Here is a 12,871-nt window from a genome sequence, read left to right on the forward strand (position 1 = left end):
GGGGGGCAGGATGAGCTCCGGGCCGGGCGGCCTGGCCCCCGGCGCCCGCATCACCCTGCGCGTCCGCGCCGTGGGCCTGCGCCCCGAGGTGCCCCTCGTGCGGCTGTGGGGCCTGCCCGGCGAGCGCGGCCGGGCCTACAGCCGCCTGCGCCGGCAGATCCAGGGGGCGGCGGGGCCGCGCTTGGCGGCCGCCCCGGGCCCCGGCGGGGTGGAAGGTGAAGGGGCTGAGCTCAGCGCTGGAGAGCTGGGCTTGGTGGAGATGGTCGGGCTCTGGTACCGCTGCTGTGTGGTCGGGCGGCGCGGCCGGGACTACCGCGTGTTCCTGCTGGACGAGGGCTGCACGGTGGTCGCGTCCGCCCGTTACCTGGCGCGGGGCTGCAAGGAGTTTTTCCAGCTGCCCCCGGAGGTGCTGGGCTGTATCGTGGCCGATGCCTTGCCCTCGGGAGGCCCCGGGCTGGCCGGCTGCGGGGATGAGCCGGGCTCCACCTGGACAGTGGAAGCGCTGGAGTTCCTCAGCCACCTGCACGGCAAGGAGGTGTCTGGCCTGGTGCAGGAGGTGATAACGCCGCAGCTGGTGGTGCTGGAGCTGCCCCAGCTGGTGGCCCAGATGCACTGCCTGGGCCTGGCCAGGCAGGTCGCCCCCAGTTGGTTCTGCCAGGTGCGTAGGCGCTGCCTAACTGGGGACCACACACGGAACCAGCTGGAGCCTCCAGCAGTGCCACAGCTCCTCCGTGTGTTGCTCTCCTATCAGCCTGTGTTACCTGTCCTGGATTACTTCTACCCGCGGCTTCAGCTGGGCGTGGCAGAGCCTGTCCTAGTCACCCATGTCTCTGGCCCACATCGTATCTACTGCCAGTTGCAGAGTTTGTCCCAGGAGATCCGTTGCCTTTCTGATACCATGCACCACACTTGCGACCAGTGGGAGCAGGATTTATTGCCCAAAGTGGGCTCGCCCTGTGCTGCCCGTGGCAGAGATGGCCAGTGGTACCGTGCACTCCTGCTGGAGCTTATTGCTGAGGAGCAAGGCCAGCAAGTGGCTCTGGTGATCTTTGTGGACTATGGCAGGAAGGAGACCGTGACCAGAGCTAACCTGCGCCATTTGCCTGTTGAGTGTTTTCGTATGCCTGTGGTGACTTACCCGTGTGCTCTTCTAGGTATCTCAGATGGGGGTTGTGGCTGGTCCTCCTTGCAGATCGATGAGCTGAAAGCATTGGTGCTAGGCAAAAGAGTGAGTGCTTACATCAAATCCTTTAACTCCTTTGAGCACCTCTATTATGTCAGCCTGTATGGGGAAAATGGCATCAACCTGAACCATCTCTTGGGAGTGCAGTCTGGCTGCCTGGTTAGCGACCATACACAAGTCAGCCAAACTAAGGCTGAGGAGCAGCTGAAGGTAGAAGGGTCCACAACTGAGGAGCTGGGGTTGTCACCAGGAACACCCGTTGCTTTAGCTTGCAAAGATCTAGCCTCTGCTCCTGTAGTTGGTGTGCATCTGAAGTTTGGTGTGTTCCACGACGCACGCGTCTCCCACATCCAAGACCCATCTGAGTTCTGGCTGCAGCTCCATGAACATCGCCGGCTCTTCAGGCAGCTAAGGCAGAGCATGTGGAATTTCTACTCCCATGCCACAAAGCTAGGTGGTACTGGGTGGGACCCACAGCCTGGATCCCTTTGTTGTGCCAGTGGGAAAGAGGGTGTCTTCTATCGAGCCGTGATCACCAGAGTATTAGACAGCAGGGTAGAAATACACCTGGTGGACAGAGGCAACACGGAAACTGTAGATCGGAGCGCGGTAACGGAGCTGCTTCCTCGGTTCATGGAACTACCTGCCTTAGCTCTTAAGTGTTGCTTGGCAGGTGTCTCTCCTCTGAGAGGGAGCTGGAGTGAGCCATCTGTGTCTGCCTTCAGAGAGATTGTGCTGAACAAGGGACTAAAGGTTCGTTTCTTCAGTGCTCGGGATGACAAATACATGGTTGAGATTTTTGACCAGTCTCCATTAGGAGAAAAAAGTGTGAGTAAGCTCATAGCCCAGGGAGGTTATGCTGAATATGAGAGGTGTGAAGTACCTGAGACTCTCCAGAAATCACCCGATAAGGCTGTGAGCCAGGCCTCTTCCTTAGCATGTGCTGGGGAGGAAAGCCAACTGAGTATGGAGAAGAGGCTCAGAAAAGAATCTGATCTAGAGACAAGTGAAAGCGCACTTAATTCTTACCCAGCTGTGATGGTCAGAGAGAGCCCTTTTGCAGCCATTCACAATTCTAACAGTAGTGAATCTCTTCCTGCCCAGAAGTGTGAGGGCAATGAAAACCTGCCCATCTCTTGGAGACAGAATTATGTGGAAATGAAGCCAAGTTCCTTTTATGGAGTCAAATTAGAAGTGGGAAGTACAGTTAATGTTGTTGTGTCATATGTTGAAAGTCCTAGTTATTTTTGGTGTCAGTTAAGTAGAAATTGCAATGATCTTAGGGTATTGATGGCTGAAATTCAGAAGTACTGTAAAAATTCATCCCGCCCACCTGCTCGGCCAAACTCTGTGTGTTTAGCCCAGTACTCTGAGGATAGAAGGTGGTACAGGGCTTTAATTATTAGTGAAGTTCCTTCTGCAGGAAAAGTAGAAGTCCTGTATGTTGACTATGGTAACAGAGAGCGGGTGTCTCTGGCAAACCTCCGCTCAGCTGATGAATGCTTTCTTAGGTTAGAGCCTCAGGCTTTCAGGTGCAGCCTTTACAACTTAATCCAATCAAATGGTCAGGATCCTTTTGCTTGGGATGAAGAAGCAATCGAGGCTTTTCAGGATTTCATTGATAATTCATCTCTCTTTGAACTGAAGTGTACAATATTTGCCTTGGCTTCGATAAACAATAAGGAGCTATTTAACATCGTAGATTTAATGACACCTTTTGAAAGTGCTTGCCAATTTCTGACTGACAGAGGTGTGGCCAGACCTTCATCTCCTCAGAAGCCTCTGGTATCCTCAGTTCAGCTTTGTTCTTACTATTATTCTATGCATGGCATCAAAACTGGGAATGAGGAAGACATTTATATTACACATGTTGAGGACCCATGGACGTTTTATTGCCAGCTTGAAAGATGTGCAGATATCTTGGCACAGCTTACTGATAACATCTGTTGCCTAAGTGAAAAAATGACCAGCATAGAAACCTTGCAAAAGTCTGGGAGCTTGTGTCTAGCAAAATATGCTGACAATCACTGGTACAGGGGACTAATTACAAAAACAAAACCAAATACAGAAGTCTTCTTTGTGGATTTTGGGAACACAGAGATAATAGAGAAAGATCATCTGCTTCCTTTACCCACTGATGCATGGGATATCTTGCTTTTGCCGATGCAGGCCATAAAGTGTTCTTTATCTGATGTATCTAAGGTTCCTGAAGAAGCTACAGCATGGTTCAAGCAAGCTGTCCTAGAAAGGCAATTAAAAGCAATAGTGGTAGCAAAGGAATCTGATGGTAAGCTGTTGATTGAGTTGTTTGATGGTAATACTCAATTTAATGCAAAACTGAAGGAGATGTTCAGGTTAAGAAACAATACAGGACTGGGTAGGCATGTAGAAAATGAAACTTCAGACTCTAGAAATACAGATGTGAATGAGATTGCAGAGTCTCCTTTAAATACAGGTAGGCCTCTTGGAAGAAAAAAAGGCTTATCTGAAGCCCGAGGAGGAGGAGAAAATTTCAAAGAAGAAGATATAAACCTTTTCCAGGCTGCTACAAAGGGAGATCTGGCAGCTGGACTACCAGAATCTGGAATGCTTAGCAGTAAGAAGGATGCTTTTTTGTTAAATGAAGCAGAGGAGGCATCTCTGCTCTCCATCCAGGTGGATACACAGTCAGATAATAAATCTGATGCGGAAGGCATGTGTATAATGCTTAAAAATGTAACTGATCTACTGCAGCAGAACATGGTGCCAGGTCTTAAAGTGTTAGTCTATGTGTCTCATGTAAATGATCCATTGGATTTTTATGTTCAACTGGGAAGTGATGAGGCTCGGCTTAACAGCATTTCAGAAAGCTTAAACAATAGGACACAAGCAGAGAACTCTTGTGGACAGCTTTTCCAAGCAGGAGACTTAATCAGTGCTGTTTATTCTGAAGACAGCCTGTGGTATCGAGCTGTAGTAAAAGAGAAGACTTCTGACAATTTGATGAGTGTACAGTATATTGATTATGGTAACACTTCAGTAATTAATGTTGATCAAGCACACAGACTCCCTGAAGATTTGTTATCTATTCCAGCCATAAGCATTCACTGCTTCCTAAGTGGACTTAAGTGCAAAAAAGTTGCAGACTGGGCAGAGAAAGCAGTGCTTTACTTCACCAAGAGAACAAGTGCAATTCTGCTAACGTGTGAATTTGTACAGAAGGTTGAGGATAAGTGGGAGGTTATTCTTAGTGATCATGAAGGTATAATAACAGTGGATTTAGCTGATGAAAGTCTTGCAAGACCTTGTTCAACAGAAATACTTGATAGAAGGGAGAGCAGTGACATGATCACTGTGTGTGAGTCTTTACCTCCTCAGGCACAAAATGAAGTTTGCTGTGTAAGGGATTGCAATTTGTTTATCTGGAAGTTTCCAGAGGCAGGTCAAATTGTAAAAATTTACATCACAGTGGTAAACAGTCCAGAATACTTTTGGAGTTGCTGGGCTGATACAGAAGAAATTAACTACATAGAGGAAAAAATAGAGGAAGCTGAAAACCTTGGACTAAACTCTTCGAATTATTCCGAATCTTGTATTAAAACTGGTGATATTTGTCTAGCAAAATATAGTCAAGATGGAAGGTTCTACAGAGCTAAAGTCATCAGTGTAAATGGTGAAAGTGTAGTTGTTAGACACGTGGATTATGGAAGTGAGGAAGCTGTTAGCATGGAGATGATCAGACAGATTCCATGTGAATTGCTTAAAATACCTAATCAAGCATTTGCTTGCTGTCTGTCAGGTTTCAAATCCTCAGAGGGCTCATGGCTTAGTGAAGCAAAAGATAAGTTTTATGGTATGACTAAAGACCTTTTATTAGAAGCTGAAGTAATAGAAACTCAGGAAGATAAAGCTTCTGAAATCCCTCTGTCTGTTGTCAAGCTGGAAGCCTCTGGCAAGAGCATTAATGAAGAGATGAAGTGGTTTTGGAAGGCTAGTAAAGGAACTGATGACAATGCTTTCTCAGACCTTGAGAGCCCCTGCAAGGGAAACAGATGTTCAGGCAATGGCGTGGGTCTTGGTCTTGCAAGAGAAACTACAGTTGTTTGTGGATTAGCTCAAGAAGAAAGTGAAAGTGCTTTACTTTGTTCTGAACCCTTCCTGGGTGTAACTTCTGAGTGTTTAAATACTGTACGAGCAGATGTGTCAGTGGGAGCTGTTCAGTATGTGTCTGGGAAGGCTGATGAGGGGTATGAAACAGCTGAGCATCAAAGCACCTTTGATAAAGAGATGCCTCTCTCTGAAGGAGAGAGTGATAACAGTGTATTACTAGAACCAATGAGAAGCTGCAGTCTTCATATTTCGGGGAGTGAAATGAAAACTACAGAACAGGAATTATCTGATTTACTGTTTCAAGGGGATGTTGAGCTGAAAGCAGAACTGACAGGCAGTGGTTCAGCAGCCAGTCTTTTTCTACGAAACAACCAGGAACAACTGCAGAGATTCCCAGTTCACCAGGTACAGTCTTCAAGTGATGAAACAGGGATGTTAGTAGAAATGAATCAATTACAAACACAGTCTTCCTTTGATGAGTTCATACTGAAGCTAGAGGCACTTTCATTGCCATCCTCCTTTGGTGGGGAAACAAAGGAAGCTCTGGAAACAGAGTCACTTGAAATGCAGACAGCTTCAGGCAGTGAAGCAAGAGAGAAAGTGTTGGAACAGGAGTTGTTTGAGCTGCCAGTTGTGAGTGGGGAGACAGGGGAGTTGGCAGCTCTGAAATTTCTTGAAATCTTACCATCACTTAATGAGAGAGAGAACTTGGTGCCTTCAGTTAGCGATGGAGAGAAAACAGTAGAATTGATTCCATCTGATGCTCAGCTTTCTTTTGGAGAGGAGGGAAAGCAACTGGAATTGAATTTGGCTGGAATTCATAAAGCAGAAGCTCTACAAGAAGACTGGATAGAAGCAGAGCCTCCTTACCTAAGGCTGTCTTCATCTGGTGGTAGACCTGAGAGACAGCTGGACCCAAAGACTCGTGACATGCTGTCAATGCTAGGTGATGAAATGGAGCAGCTTCTGGAATGGGTGCTGCCTGATGTGCAGCCATCTCAGGAAGCTGGGGAAGAGGAGTTGTTAGGGTTGGAATGTGCTGCACTACAAAGTTCTGCAAATAGTGGAAGTCAATTTCCATTTCTTGCAAAAGACTTGACAAATCAGAGGACTGTTTGCCCTCTGAAGTCCCGTGACTGCAAAGTTGAGAAACAGGAGGAGTGGCAGCAGAAGAAAGATGACTGTGATGTGGAAGAAGACTTGACTCTTAAAGGATGTGGAAATACCCAAATGAAGTCTTCAGACTGTAAGCCTGGGGATGAAGTAGAAGAACAGCAAAATGAGAACTTGGCTGACTGTGGTGCAGGTAAGGTATCTGATTTTAAGGAGTTAAAACAATCAAAATGTTGTGCACATTCAAACATGAGAATAGTTTTATTGTAGAAACCTCATTTTTATTCCCTAACAAGTTGCTATATTAGCAATAAATCCAGTATGCTTTAATAGGTTAAGGACATCAGAGTAAGTGTGGTATCTCATGGATAGTGTGACAGTCTAACAGCAGCTAATCTTACTTTGAGAGGTTAACCATTTGATGATTGGAAGTCTCTGATCACAAAATGCATTTTAAAGGCAGTTCACAATGACAGATTTTTACCTTTGAAATATTAAGTAAAATTTACTTGGAGGGGGGCAGGGGAGTACGGGAGCAGGGTTGTGAGACATCTGAGGTTTATTTGGAGGTGTTTTTTTTCATCTTTTGGTGTCTTGTTTTGTTTTCTTCCTTCACTGTTATGCCTTCATTTTTGTAGAAAACGAGTATACTTGTTATCTGAAGGGCTTTGCTGTTGGTTCCAAATGTGTGGTGTGGACCTCTCGGAAGTGGTGTGAGGCTCGCATTTTGGAGATATCTGAAAAAGGGACCAGGGTAAGTAGGCTTTGAATATTCTTTCTGCATTCTTAAGATCTAGACTTTCTTTGGTTATTCTCCAAGTTCTGAATATTTTACAGACCTTTATTAGACAGTTCAAGACTTAATGTTGCAAAAGCTGATTCTGGACTTAGAGTTGTGTCTCAAATCAAGTCGATGCTGTGTCAACACTTGATATTCTCATCACATCTTATTCCCCTTCATTGACTGTGAAGACTGAAGGATCTGGCTGCAGTTTTAGATTGATACTCATATGTATCTACATAGGTATCTCATGTGTGGTTCTTGCTGGTCTGCAAGCTAATGCTCTGCTATGGAGTAGTGTTAACCATTAAATGCTTGTGGAACTTGGCACTAATTTACTGATGAGTTGAGGAATTAGTGTTAGAACAGTAGAAACTTGAGAAGAAACTTAAAGTATACTTTAATAATGAATACACAACTATTCCTACTTCAGTGAAACTGAGTTAGTGTGTTGATTTAGTGGTTGGTGGGAGGTAGGTTTAACAGTAGGTTGTAATGTAGTGGGCTGCATTGTTCTACTGCTGTTTAAGCTATGGGATAAATGAAAGTCTTCAGTTCAGGGTGAGTGTCTGTGCATGCACAGACATTATACTTGCATAAAAGGGCCTTTAAGTTGTAATATAAGGCTGCAAATCCAGAAGATAATGTCATAAAAGTAACTTTTTGGAAGACTGAGTGCCAGAGATCATGTAAGCCAGCTCTTTCTCTGGTAGATTCCTTGGGTATCTAAAGCCAACCTCAGCTGTATTCAGAGAAGTGCCAGGTATGTAGTGATATCCCTGTTCATCAGTTTCCTACTGGTTCTGTTCTAGTAGGTGTTTCCAGCCTTCCTCTCTCACAGTACCTAGGTTAGAGGCCCAGGGGAGCATTGAGCAGATTCAGTAGCAATGTGCAGCTTTAGGGGAGGTTAACTTGTTCTTCCTTGCAAGATGCAGGCTGAAAGCCTTCTCAAAGACAGGGAATCCTCAATTGTGTTCTCCTGCTGTCTTGCTGAGTGTATTCTCAGGATCCACTGCTGTGCCAGGTAAGAGTTTGCTCTGTTTGTATAGGTCTTGAATCTCTCCACTGGCAATGAGGAGCTTGTGGATCCTGAGAACGTGTGGAATGGAATTCCTGACCAGCCTTGCAGATCATCTGAGGTATGGTGGTGTGGAACTGGACTGGGGAGGACAGTGCTGATATTTTTAGAAAGGGCACCCTGAGTTTAGCTGTGATTCTTCCTGTGACACCATGAGAATAGAAAGAGTAGCATTAATCTACATCTGTGCATTTGTGCCCACCACTAGAAGCATGGTTATTTTTTCTTAAGACAAAGCATTGTCTTTTCTTCTCTAATAGATCTCTATGGAGACTATAGAAATTTGTATAAATCTATTACATAACTGATATAATTTCTGTAAACTACATGTATAGAGTTATATAAACCTTAAACCATTTGGCCTGAGGACTTTAAATTCAGTCTGGGAATAGATTAATGAAAACAGCTTAAGGGAAGAGATGTAACTGCGAGACTACTATTAATAAAGAACTGTAATGCTGATGTGATTTTTGACAGATCATGTTGGCAGAGCATGTAACTAACTGGTAAATAATGAAAAATTCTTGTATTACAGACTAATTAGGAAATGTTAGTGGGGTTTCTCCCAGTGTTCTTCGTGAAGTACCAATGAATGAAAAACTCATGTCTGGAACCCAGAACCTGGGTCATCAGCTGTGCTACCAGCAATGATAACAGTGTATTTCCAGTTCTTTCTTCACATGTAGCTTTGGCATCAAAGGGAGAAGTAGGCAGAAGACTTCTGTAATGAGTTGCAAGGGCAGAAAACTCTTGTAAATAAGACTTCAGCAGTGCTGATGTAAAAAGTTAGCCTACTATGAAAGGAAACACCTTGGTGAAAAATTATCTTGGCAGTAGAGGCAGCTTCCTAACAGAACCTCCTTTTGTTTAGGCAATAACCCCTCCAACAGAAAACTTGCAGTCCTTACCAGATGAGCCCTTACTTCAAGGTAAGACTTTCTTGAACTTCTCAAGGAGATTGTGTACTCAGTGTTTGGATGCTTTCTAATTTTCTAGAAAATGCTTTATTTTAGAAAATCCAGTTGAAACACTTTTTTTTGGAGCTTATGTATTTACTCTAATACTGTTGTTTTCTTAATAGCGTTAGCTTAAGTAGTGACAGTTGAATGGTGAATACATGTAGTGAGAGCTGCTACTGTCTTGAGTAGAAACCAATTCAGTGTTTATTCAACCTAGTGCATCGAGCCACTTGAACAAGCTGGGGTGGTGCACCCAAGTTACAGATTTTGTTAGAGTTTTGAGCACTGGTCACCAGCACCTTACTCTTGCTTCCATTTCTGAAGCAAGGTGAGCGACTGCTAGGCAGACTCTACTAAGCATTGTAGTTTGGGATTTCAGTGCCTCAGTCCCTCAATAGATCTTGGTCTGGGAATCTAAACCCATAATAATACCATCTTAGTTGTTGTAAGGATAGTTTGTGAATAGTGCATGTACATACTGTTACTTAAAAATGTTGAAGTGTTACTGGTGGACATCTATTCTGTGTACCAAAGAAGGTTCTTTCTGATTGTTATTTCTATCATCTATGGAATTGTAGAGCAGTTCTGGTTGAGCACCTCTAAAGGTCCCTTTCAAAGTAGGATCAGCTAGATGACATTGCTTAGGATCTTTCTTTGAGTTCTGGAATCTGTCCAAGGACAGACTGCAGAACCTCTCTGTGCAACTTGTTTTTGACCATTGGTTGCCTGATAGAGACTGAAATAAGCTGAAGTAGAGAATACTCTGTGTTCAGTCATTGAATTGGTAATTGTATTTCAGTACAGTTGTACTGAAAGCTGAGTGGTTTATAGGCAACAAATAAGGAAGCCTGCAGCAGAGATCTCATTACCTGTTGCTCAAAGAGCTAGTTAAAATATTGTCTGCCCTTGAATGCTTTGCATGGTGTTAGTGTATGTACCCCCTCAGCAACAGCACAGAAAGTGTGAGCCAGGGTCTTGCAGCAAAGTGGCACAGAACTGCATCTTGGTGCACACAGGGGGCACTACCTGGAAAGGCAGTTGGAGTAGAAAGGTGCCTGATCACAGGATTAAAGAACTCCTGCAGCAGTTTGTGCTGAGCCCACTGAGGGATGGAGTGGATTGAACTCCTAACTGCAGTCTGGGAGCACTGCTTGCTTCACCTGCTTGGGCAGTTGCATTGTCTTGTTCTTACACAGTAGCTTTGCATAAGTGCAGTCTCTTAATAGGATCCAATATGTTGATGTTTAGTCTGAAGCCTTGTGAGCTATGACTTTAGATATGAATGCATTTATACATGTTTAGAGAAACATCTTAATGGGTCTAATATGTCTTTATTTCCTGTAGAAGAGCAAGTGGTCTGCAGTTCAGATTTAGATGAAGATCCTCCTGTCTTCCAAGATGCCTGAAACCAAGTGATAAAGTCACTGCCTGATGCTGAACAAGTTACAAACATTCCCAGTAAAATATTTTCATGGGAAAAAAAATAAGCTAAGCACTGAATGTTTCTTCTTCCTACCTGAGCAAATGCCTGTCACTATACTTTTCTGTCAAGGAACAGTACTTGTAGATAGACTGTTAGTGTCAGCTTGGTTTCTTACAGCTGTGCTTTCTTAAATAAGAATTCACCTCTTAATTGGGATTGCTTACTGATCGTGTGTGCATCCCAACTTGTATCTAGCAGTTGCTGGGTGGTTCTTGAACAAAGATTTCTTGTGAATTGCTGTATAGGACACTGCATTGCACCATATTACTTGCTGATGTTTACTTTTTTGCAAAGTTGCATTTTTAAGTGCTGGGGTTTTTTTCCTCTAAGAAAAGTTAAGGGTTTTTTCTTTTTGTGGGGGGAAGAGGTTTTTTGGTTTTTTTTTCACTGTAGGGGGACATCATTATTTTGGGTTCAAGTCTTGTATTTGGTGCTGTTTATGAAGCAATGGAGGAAGCTGGAATAAAGCTTTGGTTGGCATATGCTGATCAGTGTTTTGTGAATGATTGGGGCTCTCTCCGTCTGCAAAAGCCCAAATGCTGTGTGCATTCTGACTGTCTTCAGCTGCACTACTGCAATTAGAGGTAGGTATGAGCATTATGCAGTTACTGATTCTGTTTTGACCCTAAACAGTGAATGCTTTGAAACATCACACAGTCATGTACAAAAGACAGCTTGTATTTATGAATGGCCTTAAGTGCACTAATGAAAGATGAAGCTTCTCCTGTATAGATAATCAGACCTAATAGAATGGTTTTGCTGCTCCATGTGTCCAGTGGGGTAAGGCAATAAAAGAATTACTATACTACTTTCTATCCCCTCCCCCTTCCACCCAGATAGGAAAAGGTGAGAGGAAGTAAGCAGAGAGCCTTCTGAATTGAAAACTAAACTAGACAGCTTTAATGAAATAGTAGTGATAAAATATGTACAAATATATTTAAATATGTGCAGAAGTGTACAAAACCCCTCTCTTCCCCCAGCAACTCTCACAGCACTCCCCTGAGCTGCAGGGTAGTCCTGAAAAAGTCCTGGACTGTTTCCAGAGCTAGTAGCAGAGCAGGCAGGAGCTGAGGGTAGAGATACAAGGGTTGGGAATGCATGGGCCTAGGGATCAAGGGATATTGGCCATGGACAAAAGAGAGCTTGACTTCAGTGATCCCTCAATTTATACCAAGAATTAAGTGTATGGGATGGAATACTTGTTTGGCCAATTTTAGTCACATGTCCAGTCTGCTGCTCTCTATGGGAGGGTTGCAGATGTGACCTTCTTGCTCCTTTGGTGTCCAAAGCAGCAGATGTGACAAGTGAAGCAAAGTGGCCTTGGGCCACTTGAGTGTTGTCAGTCCACTAGCTGGAAAACTTGCTGTTGCTTTCAGCAAGTGTGCTGCTTAAAAGAGTCCATGGAAAGGAAAAAAACATCAGTAGAAAGAAAAGTGGCTTCATCCTGGCCCAAACCAGGACAGGGCTTAAAACAGCTGCAGCTTATCTCACCTGCATCACAGAATTGTCACGGTTGGCAAAGACCTCTAAGATCACAGTCTCCAACCATCAACCCCTACCCCCCTTAAAAAAAAAAAAAAAAAAAGCCCTCTAGAGCATGTCCTGCAGTGCCTCATCTACATGGTTTTTAAATACCTCCAGGGATAGTGACTCCACTACCTCCCTGGGCAGCACATTCCAGCACCTGACCACTCTTTCAGTAAAGAAATTCTTCCTAATATCTAAGCTAAACCTTCCCTGGCATAACTTCAGGCCATTTCCTCTAGTCCTATTGTTGTTTACTTAAGAGGCCAACACCTGCCTCCCTACCATCTCCTTTCAGGTAGTTGTAGAGAGCAATTAGGTCTCCCCTCAGCCTCCTCCAAACTAAACAAACCCAGTTCCCTCAGCCTCTTCTCACAGGACTTCAGCTCTTCAACAGCTTGGTTGCCCTTCTCTGAACTTGCTTCAGCACCTCAATGTCCTTCTTCTAGTGAGGGGCCCAGAACTTCACACAGTGTTTGAGGTGCAGCCTCACCAGTGATGAGTACAGGGTCACAATCCCTTTTCCTTCTGGCCACACTATTCCTGATACAAGCCAGGATGCTGGTGGCCTTCTTGGCCACGTGGGCACTCTGCTGGCTCATATTCAGCTGGGTGTCGACCAACACCCCCAGGTCCTTTTCCAGCCACTCTTCCCCAAGCC

General features: G+C 44.5%; 1 protein-coding gene across 1 annotated transcript; it reads left to right on the top strand.

The window, feature by feature from the left end:
• The first annotated feature begins 10 nt into the window (after window positions 1-10).
• Window positions 11-11,073, top strand: TDRD6 (tudor domain containing 6). Its single transcript, XM_051613443.1, has 5 exons — window positions 11-6,578; window positions 7,024-7,139; window positions 8,216-8,305; window positions 9,116-9,173; window positions 10,548-11,073. The coding sequence occupies exons 1-5, from the start codon at window positions 11-13 to the stop codon at window positions 10,607-10,609; spliced, it is 6,894 nt and encodes a 2,297-aa protein (XP_051469403.1). The 3' UTR covers window positions 10,610-11,073.
• Window positions 11,074-12,871: the final 1,798 nt, after the last annotated feature.

Source organism: Apus apus, chromosome 3 (genome assembly GCF_020740795.1).
Source record: "Apus apus isolate bApuApu2 chromosome 3, bApuApu2.pri.cur, whole genome shotgun sequence".
Taxonomy (NCBI): domain Eukaryota; kingdom Metazoa; phylum Chordata; class Aves; order Apodiformes; family Apodidae; genus Apus; species Apus apus.